Source organism: Pelophylax lessonae, assembly GCF_965119305.1.
Source record: "Pelophylax lessonae genome assembly, chromosome: 6".
NCBI lineage: Eukaryota > Metazoa > Chordata > Amphibia > Anura > Ranidae > Pelophylax > Pelophylax lessonae.
This window is the reverse complement of record NC_138773.1, coordinates 174,499,005-174,513,027: the sequence shown is the minus strand read 5'-3', so window position 1 is coordinate 174,513,027 and position 14,023 is coordinate 174,499,005. Positions and strand designations below refer to the sequence as shown.

Sequence of the window (14,023 nt, the reverse complement as noted above, 5' to 3'; positions counted from 1 at the left end):
GCGGTGCGACCATTGTTCTGGGCCGCCGTCATATGACGGCGGCACTTTAAGCAGGGCAGGCGCGCGATCGCCGGGGTGTCGAGGTGTCGGAGTTCCCGTCACCGGCAGGGGGGAAACAGCCAATGGGCGTGGCTGTTTCCCACGTGATCGGCTGTGTTCCAATGACACAGCCGATCACAATGGAGGCACCCACAAGATGACCGTGCATGCGCGATCGGGAGCGCGCAGCGCGGTCATGTCGGTGGCACTGTGTTCTGTAGGAACACAGCTGTCACCGGCGGTAGTAAACAGTCACTGACAGTGACTGTTTACTATGTGATCGGCTGTGAATCCATTCACAGCCGATCACAAATTGTAAACAAAGAGCAGTAACTCACTGTTACTAGCTCTTCTCCCCTCATACAGTTTCCAGTGTGAGGAGAGCAGAGCTAGAAATAGTGAGTTACTGCTCTGTACACATGTCAAATGTAAAATCACAAAAATAAAGGTCCCCACACAGTCATCAGCCCCCCCAATTGCACCGGTCACCCAACAGTCACCTAATCAGTGCCCAGAAATTGACACCCATAACGTTCACATGTGAGCGTAGCGATCGCAGGCAGAATCACAGCGATTCTGCCCACGATCCGGAAATCATTGCAAATCGCGGGACGCCTGTGCGTTGCCCGTGATTTGCAATAGCACCCCAAACGCTGTGCGATGTTTCCGCCATTTCCGCCTGCCGAATCGCGGTAACATCGCGCAAACATCGCATGACACCCAAAAAAGGTACAAGAGTTTCTTTGGGGCGTCATGCGTTGTTTGCGTGATGTTACCGCGATTCGGTAGGCGGAAATCGCAGCAACATCGAACAGCGTTTGGGGTGCTATTGCAAATCAGGGGCAACGCACAGGCGTCCCGCCATTTGCAATGATTTCTGGATCGCGGGCAGAATCGCAGTGATTCTGCCCATGATCGCTACGCTCACATGTGAACGTAGCCTAAAGTTCACCGGTCACCAGAGACTGCCATCAGTACCGCCGTGCACCATCGCCCGTCACCTGTCACCCTGTCACCCATCGGTGACCATCGCCCGTCACCTGTCACCCCATTAATCACCGTCACCTGTCACCCCATCAGTCATCGTCATCTTCCACCCTATCAATCATCGTCACTTGTCACCCTATCAATCATCGTCACTTGTCACCCCATCAGTGATCGTCACTTGTCACCCCATCAATCATCGTCACCTGTCACCCCTTCAGTGATTGTCATCTGTCTCCCCATCAATCATTGTCACCTGTCACCCCATCAGTCATTGTCACCTGTCACCCCATCAGTCATTGTCACCTGTCACCCCATCAGTCATTGTCACCTGTCACCCCATCAGTCATTGTCACCTGTCACCCCATCAGTCATTGTCACCTGTCGCCCCATCAGTCATCGTCACCTGTCACCCCATCAGTCACCTGTCACCCCATCAGTCATCATTACCTGTTTGCCATATACATGCAACCACTTACCGACCGCCTAACGACTATATGCGTCGGCCATTAAAAGCTAAATACCGGGGTTATGGCAGCAGATAGCTGCCATAACCCCGGTATTTTTTTAAACGGCGGGCGGTCGGCTTTCAGATAAGGGTGGTCCCAGTGGCGGATTCGCCGCGGAATTACCCTTACGGTGCAGGGGAAGAGGTGCCCCCCCCCCTCCCGCCGCGTCCCAGACGTTTTCCCAGCTTACCGGACCCGCCGGCAGCGGGGAAAACTATCCGGTCCCGGATCCTCAGAGACAGGAAGTCGAGTGAGGGCAAGATGGCCCTCACTCGACTCTATGGTCTTGGAGGACCGGAGCTACGTCAAAAGTCGTTGCCTAGCAACCGGTTTAAAGGGCCGTTTTTTTTGTTTTTTTTTTCTTTCCTTTTTCAACAATTTTTTTTTTTCTTTTTTAGTGTAGTTGTGAGGTGTGAGGTCTTTTTGACCCCAGATCTCACAATAAAGAGGACCTGTCATGCCTATTTCTATTACAAGGGATGTTTACATTCCTTGTAATAGGAAAAAAAATGATCAAAACATTTTTTTTTAAACTGTGTAAAAATAAAAAAATAATAAATAAAATAAATTGGAAAAAAAAAAAAAAAAAAATTAAAGCGCCCTGTCCCCGTTAGCTCGCGCGCAGAAGCAAATGCATACGCAAGTCCCGCCCACATATGTAAACGGTGTTCAAACCATACATGTGAGGTATCTCCGCGATCGTTAGAGCGAGAGCAATAATTTGAGCCCTAGACCTCCTCTGTAACTCTAAGCTGGTAACCTGCAGAAAATTTTAAAATGTTGCCTATGGGGATTTTTAAGTACCAATGTTTGGCGCCATTCTGTGAGCATGCGCAATTTTGAAGCATGAAATGTTTGGTATCTAATTACTCGGCGTAACATTATCTTTCACATTATGGAAAAAAATTGGGCTAAATTTACTGTTTTCTTATTTTTTAGTTCTAAAAAGTGATTTTTTTTCAAAAAAATTGCATTTGGAAGACTGCTGCGCAAATATGGTGTGATAAAAAATATTGCAACGATCTCCATTTTATTCTCTAGGGTCTCTGCTAAAAAAAAAATATATATAATGTTTGGGGGTTCTAAGTAGTTTTCTAGCAAAAAAAATTATTTTAGCTTGTAAACACCAAGTGTCAAAAATAGGCCCAGTCTTAAAGTGGATAAATGGACAACTTTGTGAAAAGGGCTACTTGGATGTTAGGCGTCTGTATGTGGCTAGGCTGTGTAAAAGTGTTACACATGTGGTATCGCCATACTCAGGAGGAATAGCAGAATGTATTTTGGGGTGCAATTTTTGCTATGTACATGCTATGTGTTAGAAATATTGCATAAATGGACAGCTTTGTGTAAAAAAATGTGTTTTCATTTTCTTTCCACAGTTTCCAAAAACTTGTGGAAAAAAATGACAAGTTCAAAAGACTCATTATGCCTCAAAAATTATACGTTGGGCTGTTTGCTTTCCAAAATGGGGTCATTTTATGGGGGTTTCCATTGTCCTGGTGCTCCAGGGCCTTCAAAAGTGCGATAGGTTGTCAGGAAATGATATGTGTAATTTGTGCTCCTAGAATGCCGGACGGTGCTACTTGGATGTTAGGCCTCTGTATGTGGCCAGGCTGTGAAAAAGTCTCACACATGTGGTATCGCCATACTCAGGAGGAGTAGTAGAATGTGTTTTGGGGTGTAGTTGCAAGTATACATATGCTGTGTGAGAGAAATAACCTGTTAATATGTCAATTTGTAAAAAAAAAAAAAAAAAAAATCTTCATTTTGCAGAGTTGTGGGAAAAAAAATTACAACTTCAAAAAACTCACCATGCCCCTTATTAAATACATTGGAATGTCTTCTTTCCAAAAAGGGGTCATTTGGGGGGTATTTGTACTTTCCTGACTTTTTAGTGTCTCAAGAAATGAGATAGGCCTTCAGTACATCAGGTGTGATCAAGTGTGATCAATTTTCAATGAATAGCACCATAGCTTGTGGACTCTATAACTTTCACAAAGACCAAATAATATACACTTATTTGGGTTATTTTTACCAAAGATAAGTAGCAGTATAAATTTTGGCCAAAATTTGTGAAGAAAAATTACTCATTTGCTAAATTTTATGACAGAAACAAAGAAAAATGCGTTTTTTCACAATATTTTCAGTCTTTTTTTATTTATAGCACAAAAAATAAAAAACCCAGTAGTGATTAAATACCATCAAAAGAAAGCTCTATGTGTGTGGAAAAAAAGGACACAATTTTTTTATGGGTACAGTGTTGCATGACTGAGTAATTGTCATTCAAAGTGTGAGAGCGCTGAAAGCTGAAAATCAGTCTGGGCAGGAAGGGGGTGAAAGTGCACTGTAGGCAAGTGGTTAAACACCCTAAATTACACCATGCAGGAGGTGTATAATCCATCACCAGATGTGGGGCCGCTTACCAAAGGAAAATATTGTGCAGGCATATAACACTCCCCAAATGAGTGATCATAAAGACAGATGATATTGAAAATGGAAGAAGACCACCACCCATATGAAAGCCGCTTACCAGATTGAGGATGGATATAGGCAGATAGAGACAAATCCCAAATGTACCAGGACCACCAACACTGACAATACGGGCCCCTTACCAGACTCAGATAGTAATTCCGCAATGTATGGTATCAAACAGATCCAATCCACCGACATTCACCACCGATATATAACTCACACAGCAGGGTCAGGGTTGAAGATGATCCCAAAGGATGAATAATCTCAGTAGATGGACAAACCAATCCCAAATATAAAGAAAAACGCCAATAGTGTAAAAACGTAACCACTGGTTTATTAAATAAAGGAAACACACTTACATTCTGTTAAAAGCAAAAGAGCATGAAAAGCCGCCGGCCGGATGGCAAGGCACATCCGCTCGCTTGGAACGCTTCCAGGGATGACGTCAGCACGCCGTGACCTAACGACGTTTCGTCCTAGAAGGCGTTTTCAAAGGTGAAATGGTAAATTTGGTGTTATAGCTCTCACTGTCCCATACTTGTCACTGGAAGTTCAACATGGCACCTCATGGCAAAGAACTCTCTGAGGATCTGAAAAAAAGAATTTTTGCTCTACATAAAGATGGCCTAGGCTATAAGAAAATTGTCAAGACCCTGAAACTGAGCTGTACCATGGTGGCCAAGACCATACAGCAGTTTAACAGGACAGGTTCCACTCAGAACAGGCTTCACCATGGTCGACCAAAGAAGTTGAGTGCTCATGCTCAGCGTCATATCCAGAGGTTGTCTTTGGGAAATATACATATGAGTGCTGCCAGCATTCCTGCAGAAATTGAAGGGGTGGGGGGTCAGCCTGTCAATGCTCAGACCATAAGCCGCACACTGCATCAAATTGGTCTGCTAAAGATGATGCACATGAAAGCCAGACAGTTTGCTGAAGACAAGTAGACTAAGGATGTGGTCTGATGAGACCAAGATAAACGTATTAGGTTCAGATGGGGTCAAGCATGTGTGGCGGTAACCAGGTGGAGTACAAAGACTAGTGTGTCTTGCCTACAGTAAAGCATGGTGGTGGGCATGTCATGGTCTAAGGCTGCATGAGTGCTGCCGACACTGGGGAGCTACAGTTCATTGAGGAAACCATGAATGCCAACATGTACAGTGACATACAGAAGCAGAGCATGATCCCCTCCCTTTGGAGACTGGGCCGCAGGGCAGTATTCTAACATGATAACTAGCCCAAACACACCTCCAAGACGACCACTGCCTTGCTAAAGAAGCTGAGGGTAAAGGTGATGGACTGGCCAAGCATGTCTCCAGACCTAAACACTATTGAGCATCTGTGGGGCATCCTCAAATGGAAGGTGGAGGAGCGCAAGGTCTCTAACCTCCACCAGCTCTGTGTTGTCGTCATGGAGGAGTGGAAGAGAACTCCAGTGGCAACCTGTGAAGCTCAGGTGAACTCCATGCCAGAGAGGGTTAACCTCCCTGGCGGTATGATTCTTTTGGATTTTAGGTGCCATTATTTTGCATGTAATTCTTGTGAATGAGCAGCCCAAACCAACTGTATACATTTATTATTTATATATATATATATATATATATATATATATATATATATATATATATATATACATATATTATATATGTATATATATATATATATATATGTGTGTGTGTGTGTATATATATATGTATATATATATATATATATATATATATATATATATATATATATATATATATATATATGTGTGTGTGTGTGTGTGTATATATAATATATATATATATATATATATATATATACACACACACACATATATACTGTGTATGTATATATATATATATATATATATATATATATATATATATATATATATATATATACATATATATATACACGTGTGTGTATATATATATATATATATATTTATATATATATAATGTATGTATGTATATATATATATATATATATATATATATATATAAAAAGTACAGTAAAACTGCAGGAAAGGGCACTTGGGGAACAATCTAATGTGATTTTTTTTATTTTGAATGGTATCAGTGTGTTTGATGTGTTTTACATTTGAATTTGCCGCTGCTTTCCACCCCCCTGCGAACGTCACGTCGCAGGAGACGGAAGCCGGGGCACGGAGAGGATCGGGAGGAAGAACCGCCGCTAGACACTGCCTGGACACATCGCTGGATCCCAGTGACAAGGTAAGTAACCCTGCTTACAGGATCCAGCGATGCTTCTGGCGGTACCCCGAGTGTGGCTCGCGGTTACCGCTTTTGGCTCTGAAATTTACCCCGAGCCACGCTCAGGAATACCGCTAAGAAGGTTAAGGTAGTGCTGAAAAATAATTGTGTCCACACAAAATATTGACACATTGGGCCTAATTTGGACATTTTGCCTTAGCGGTGTACTCACTTTTGTTGCCAGCGGTTTAGACATTAGTGGCTGTATGTTGAGTTATTTTGAAGGAACAGCAAATTTACACTGTTATACAAGCTGTACACTCACTACTTTACATTGTAACAAAGTGTCATTTCTTCAGTGTTGTCATATTTAACGATATAATAAAATATTTACAAAAATGTGAGATACTGTGTGTGTGTGTGTGTGTGTGTGTGTATATATATATATGTATGTGTGTGTGTGTATATAATATGCATGTAAATTCAGATCCAAACTCCTCATCCTATGTCAACATGTGTCTTAACGCACACCATTGTATACTCATTACCACCAATATACAACTTTTTATTGTCATACAAAGCATTTACACTGCTCAAAGTAAAAATAATGTTGATGCAACTCTACCTAGTTTTATTTGGTAAGTTTTATTGCCTTTTTCAACTTCTCTTGACCACCCTTTCCCATTGGACTGGTAGAGCTAAAGTTTATGAGCAGATTCACTTGAACCATCAATTTTAATTCTTCACATTTTTACTGTAATCTAAGTATTTTGAATAAAAAGTAAAATCTAAACACATTGAAATTTATTGTTTTAAAAGGTTATCGGTGAAGCAATTGATGCCTACCCCAAAACTAGTCGTATAGACTGGGTAAGGGAATGGCCAGGACAGACTGTTCTGTGTGTTTCTCAGTGCTTCTGGACTCAGGATGTGCAAATATCTATTAAGAAAGGACAAAAGGTAGGTCTGTGTGTCTGTTATTCATTTTTTTTTCTGGCATAAACTCTATATTTATTGCAATGGCTGTTTGCAACAGAAAATAGTTAACAAACATTGGAAATAAAAATTAATATACCGGTAATACAATTATACAGCTGTTGTAGCATGTAATCAAGGGATCATTTCCATATTTATATTTTTATGTCCTTCCCTATTGTATTAACACATTGCTTAAGGATCCATACTCTAAGCATAGCGCATATTGTAAACATGTTTAAATGATGACCTTCTGGCTAGAAATGCAATTTGTATAGTGTAAAAGGTTGCACCTTATGAATTCCATTAAATTGTAGGCAGAATCTAGTTAACATATGCACTAAATATAAAGTTGAGGAACTGATGTAAGTTGGAGAATTTAAATAAAGTACAGTTTAAATTTAAATTTGTGTACTGACCCATTCATTGTTGCACATGAAAGTGTGTCTCCAAAGGAAAAGCATTGCACATTTTCTTATATACTTTTTCATGCTTTAGGCCTTTTTTTGTACAATAAGGCTGTTAAAAAAAAAAGGCTAAATCCAGCTACATACCTACACATGAGAATATATTACCTTGGAAATTATTTACCAAAACAGGAATATTGTTTGACTATTCTTAAAGTTTTTTTTTTTTTTTTTTTCATTTTCTTTCTTATAAAAACAGGCACTTGAAGATTACCTGGAACAAAATAATAAACAAATTGATGATATTGTTTCCTTGGTTCGTGGGACATTATCAAAGCAGAACAGAGTTACACTTGGAGCACTTGTGGTTCTAGATGTGCATGCAAGAGATGTCCTTGCAGCTCTTGTGAAAAAGCAAGTTAACGATGAAAATGACTTTGAATGGTTAAGTCAGCTACGATACTATTGGGAGGTATGTTAGGAAATACTTTTTGACATGGCATTTCTAGTGTAATTAATAATGTTAACACTTGCAAAAAACTTGATGTGTCCCAAGTAATAGAATATAAGTGAGCAGAACCTGCATGTTTATCATCAATGGGTTAATGTTTCATGGAGTATAAGGCAACAAAAGTAGTGTGGCTCTCTTTGAAATCATCAGCTTGATAACGAAGAGCTCCATGTGTTCCTGCTCTTAAAAGTACTTCCTAAAACAAATAAGTTGTTAAAAAATAAAGAACATGTATTACTTATTCATTAAAGGACATGGAATTCAGTTATTCTGAGACAATTGGGTTATACAGTTGCCTTCAGGAGAAATTTATCAAATAAAGCCATTGACCAGTCAGGTATAACCCTTCCCATTTCCATCATGCTTCAGTTTTTTACTAGTGTCTTAGGATGGACATTTTTTTTCTGAGAAATATGACCACTGCTAGCTATCTGCAGGTATACCAAACATCAGAATATTGGGAAAATCAGTCAGCGCAGATCTACACTCCCCTAATTAATGAAGCGGGGATAATTAAGTAAATTATCCCTTATTTTATCAAAAAATGATGTGCTCAATCCTAAAGTGCAAGTGCAATTATTGTAAACAATCACTCTCACATAGATGTGATAAAACAGTGCCACATGCAAAATAAACCATACATGTAAAAAATACAATCCTAAAACTGCAAATTCATATAGTACATACAAAAATATACTGTGCATACAAAATCAAATATCAATATAAAGTGAGCCAAAAATCAAAAACCACAATAAATGTCTCATATTTTAAAAGGTCCCAGAGAAATAGTAAAAAAAGTGCATATAGCAATGTGCAAAATCTACAACAAATACGTCTGTGCTAAAACCCAGTGCAATCCTTCCACTGATCACCCCAAACTGACTCACCAGATGGAGTGGCCGGTAAAATTATAAACCAGCTTCAACGCTTTGTTATAACATGTCAAGCAGACTGGCTCATATCCCTATAGTTGATATTTCTGTCTTTGTGAACAGGCTCTCTCATAGAGATGTATGGAGGAATATAATTTTAAGAAGCAAGGAAAATCCACATAGTGTAAATCCATAAAACTGTATCAGTTTTTTTAAAACAACAATAGTATCACTCACATTTTAAAAGTGTCTGCCCAACACTAAAGAATAAGCACTTTTTGTTATTTGTATCCGTATCACGTCCGGCTGTCACTCCAAAGCCGCAAGCGTGATTCTGACATGCGCGGCGGTGTCCAACGTCCTAGCCCCACCCAAATAGTTTCGTCATTTGACGTCCTCACGTTGGGGTGACTGATGGAAGGATCACACTGAGTGTTAGCACAGACTTGTTTGTTGAGGATTTTGCACATTGCTATATGCACTTATTTTTAAATTTTTCTCTGGAACTTTATGAAATATGAAATCAAAGTTTTTGATTTTTGGATCACTTAATAATGATATTTGATTTCATATTCACAGTATATGTTTGTTATGTACTATATGAATTTGCAGTTTTATGATTGTATTTTTTACATGTATGATTTATGTTGCATGTGGCACTGTTTTATCACGTTTATGTGAGAGTAATTGTTTACAATAATTGCACTAGCACTTTAGGATTGTGCACATCGTTTTTTGATAAAATAAGGGATAATTCACTTAGTTATCCACGCTTCATTAATTAGGGAAGTGTAGATCTGTGCTGACTGATTTTCCCATTAAAATTAAAAAAGCAATGGAAAATTGCAAAAATGGCCTGGCCAGCTAAGTTTACAAGTGGAGCAGAGGACCTGGCAGTGAAAGGGTTAGGGGACACTGGTGACACCTGTTTGTGATCTACTCCTTGTACTGCTTTTCTACAAAACTAAAGCATCATGAGAGTGGGAGTAGTTTTTACTGGTTGTTCAACAGATGTTTTTCTTTGCCAGTTTCCAGTTTTTCCTGAAGAAGGCAGCATAACCCAACAGTCTCAGAATAACTGAATTCTATATCCCTTAATGAAATTTATTATACACAAAGTAAAAAAATATTGTTTTTTATCCACCTACTTTCACTTTTTATTTTATAGGGGGTTACAAATGCTTATTCGTTTTTTTTTTTTTTAAGTCTTCTTGTCTTTCCCTTTCTGTGCGAGGTTGGTATTTTAGGCAGATTTTAAACAATGTTTTAATTCAAAAAAATAGTTGAAAAAAATATTTAACATTTAATTTTGGCAAACATAAGCTTGGGAACAGATGGGGCAAATTGTTGGTTGAGTAGGAGCTGGCTCACACCAGGAATCGCACAGGATCGCGATGTGTGTTCCTGTGCAATTCACATGCAGTTCTGTGTGGTGCGATTTTAGCCCATTCATTTTGAAATTGCACCACACTGCACCAAATGTAGTGCCGCATTGCATGGTACTTCCAGTGGTGGGATTCAAAAATTTTAGTAACCAGTTCCGACTTTGGGAGCAGAATGACCAGCGTGCCCCCTCTCAATGCACATTGACCAGCGTGCCCCCTCTCAATGCACATTGACCAGCGTGCCCCCTTTCAATGCACAGTGACCAGCGTGCCCCCTTTCAATGCACAGTGACCAGCGTGCCCCCTTTCAATGCAGAGAGACCAGTGTGCCCCCTTTAAATGCACAGTGACCAGCGTGCCCCCTTTAAATGAACAGTGACCAGCGTGCCCCACTTTCAATGCACAGTGACCAGCATGCCCCCCTTTCAATGCACAGTGACCAGCGCTGCGTGCCCCCCTTTCAATGCACAGTGACCAGCGTGCCCCCCTTTCAATGCAGAGAGACCAGCGTGCCCCCTTTCAATGCACAGTGACCAGCATGCCCCCCTTTCAATGCACAGTGACCAGCGCTGCATCCCCCCTTTCAATGCATAGAGACCAGCGTGCCCCCTTTCAATGCACAGTGACCAGCATGCCCCCTTTCAATGCACAGTGACCGGCCCTGCGTGCCCCCCTTTCAATGCACAGTGACCAGCGTGCCCCCCTTTCAATGCAGAGAGACCAGCGTGCCCCCTTTCAATGCACAGTGACCACAGCATTGCCCCCAATAATTGCAGAGTGCCACAGCATTGCCCCCAATCATTGCAGAGTGCCACAGCATTGCCCCCATTCATTGCAGAGTGCCAGCCACAGCATTGCCCCCAATCATTGCAGAGTGGCAGCCACAGCATTGCCCCCAATCATTGCAGAGTGCCACAGCATTGCCCCCAATCATTGCAGAGTGCCAGCCACAGCATTGCCCCCAATGATTGCAGAGTGCCAGCCACAGCATTGCCCCCAATGATTGCAGAGGGCCAGCCACAGCATTGCCCCCAATGATTGCAGAGTGCCAGCCACAGCATTGCCCCCAATGATTGCAGAGTGCAAGCCACAGCATTGCCCCCAATGATTGCAGAGTGCCAGCCACAGCATTGCCCCCAATGATTGCAGAGTGTCAGCCACAGCATTGCCCCCAATGATTGCAGAGTGCCAGCCACAGCATTGCCCCCAATGATTGCAGAATGCCAGCCACAGCATTGCCCCCAATGATTGCAGAGTGCCAGCCACAGCATTGACCCCAATGATTGCAGAGTGCAAGCCACAGCATTGCCCCCAATGATTGCAGAGTGCCAGCCACAGCATTGCCCCCAATGCCCAATGATTGCAGAGTGCCAGCCACAGCATTGCCCCCAATGATTGCAGAGTGCCAGCCACAACATTGCCCCCAATGATTGCAGAGTGCCAGCCACAGCATTGCCCCCAATGATTGCAGAGTGCCAGCCACAGCATTGCCCCCAATTATTGCAGAGTGCCAGCCACAGCATTGCCCCTAATGATTGCAGAGTGCCAGCCACAGCATTGCCCCCAATGATTGCAGAGTGCCAGCCACAGCATTGCCCCCAATGATTGCAGAGTGCCAGCCACAGCATTGCCCCCAATGATTGCAGAGTTCCAGCGATCCCCCCGCGAGACCCATGCACTTACCTCGCGGACGGTCTCGCAGCTTCTCTTCAGTCCCCGGCTCCCCGCGTCTCCGAGTCCTCAGTCCTCCCGCCTCCTCGTCCAATGGCACGGTGTTTGCCTTTCGGCCAATCAGGAAGCGGGAGGACCCGCTCCCTGATTGGCCAGGAGGAGGATCCGTGTGACAATAGCGAATTCACATTCGCTATTGTCACAGAATGGGCGGGGCGCACTGCTCTGCTCCCCGGCCGCCACGTCTGCGGCTGCGCGGTCCGAGCGCAGGACATTCAATTGTACTGCGCATTTTTAGAAAGTTAGTAACTGGTTCTATGGAACCGGTGCGAACCGGCTGAATCCCACCACTGGGTACTTCTGTACCATGTGATCCGATGTGGGCAAATGCACTGAATTTGTAACCTGCGTTTGGGGTGTTGTTAACTTAATATTGACACCCGCTGCAGATCACAACTGCAGTGCATTTTAAACACGGTGTGGGAAACATACACAGAACGTGGGTTTTCTGCGTGAACTAAACATTTGTTTAAAATTTTGATCATCTCGTCACTAATTTTATTTTGTACAAGTTCAATTTTTATTCTGAAAGTCTTTTTTAATGACTATAATTATTATTCCAGCCTGTTGTTTGTGCCAAAAAAACATTCCACACACCATTATCCCACCAACAGAAGCCTGAACCATTGATACGACAGAATACATTCATGGACATCTAGTCCAGCTGTGTGTTGCATCAGGATTCAAGAATAAATTGTCCAGGCAGGGTTTCAGGGTCCATTTCCACTGTTGTGATTTTCCTGCAGTTTAAATAGAGACCAAACTGAACAAAACAGAAAAGAAAAGTATACTTTTTCTTCTACAGTTTTAAAAAGGATGCATATTATATGATTTCTAGGGGATCAGCATGCAAACCAGAAGCAAAATGCATGCAAATCTGAAGCAAACTAAAAACAAAATGCATGTGCTCTAGTCTTCACCTAAATAATGTTTTGTTTAAAATACAAGACAAACAGCATTTCAGACTTGTGTTTGTTTACTGAAAAGTTGGTTTATACATTCAAGATGTAGCTGATTTGTGAATTTAGCTGTTCGCCTGAAATTGTGTATTTTTTTACAAAGTAATTTGTATAGTAATTGTCGTCATTGTTTTTATTATCCTCCAGCCTAACAGATGCGATAAAACAAATGTTTATAATTATGATTTTTTTTTTTTTATCTATAGGAAGGTCACCTTCAGACAAAAATGATCAATGCTGGTTTACAGTATGGATATGAATATCTTGGCAATACACCTAGATTAGTTATAACTCCTTTGACAGATAGATGTTACAGGTAAAGTAAATTACCATTTGCCTTTATTTATTGGAATAATACACATACTGTTACAAACAAATGCCTAAAATTATACTGGAGACTAAACCATTTCGTTAAATATTGCTGAAATAGAGGAAAGATCTATATATAAAAAAAAATAAAAAAATGACTCCAGTAACGTGTTTATTAAAAGAACATTTGAAAATATTTTGCATAGCACTAGCATAAGTTTCTGAGCCTGTCTCGATATCATCTTGCAGTAATTTCGTGCAATGCATGATTAGAGTGACCACATAGGGACATTCAGGTTTCTATTGCTTTTTGGAGACATACCAAATAAAGGGATAGCACAGGGAAGTGACAAGAGGGCTTCCCTTTGGGCTCTGATCCAAACACCCCTTGAGATTGTGACAGGTGTGCAAGGCACAAAGTAGCATGGGTGTTTGGGAACGGGGTGGTTGATAGTTGCCCATTAAGATGGTCAGTAGAGATAGTACTCAAGCAGCAGGCAGGAGTTTCAGATATACCCTGGGAGGAACTGTAACTAGCAGCTTGAACTCTCCTGGTAAGATGATGCAAGGACCCGTGGGGTAGGTCTGGAAGGCAGTTATGTCGAGATCATGCACAGGTAGTGAAACGTTGTCTTAGAGCTGAGTCGGGGTCATACACAGATAAGCAACCAG

The 14,023-nt window shown here is 41.6% G+C and overlaps 1 protein-coding gene across 1 annotated transcript in view; it reads left to right on the top strand.

The window, feature by feature from the left end:
• Positions 1-14,023, top strand: part of DNAH7 (dynein axonemal heavy chain 7) — a 368,896-nt gene that overhangs the window by 76,323 nt on the left and 278,550 nt on the right. Inside the window, exons 10-12 of the mRNA XM_082262147.1 lie at positions 7,022-7,162; positions 7,844-8,056; positions 13,249-13,358. Of these exons, the coding sequence (XP_082118273.1) occupies positions 7,022-7,162; positions 7,844-8,056; positions 13,249-13,358 (464 nt within the window). The remainder of the gene's footprint in view (positions 1-7,021; positions 7,163-7,843; positions 8,057-13,248; positions 13,359-14,023) is intronic.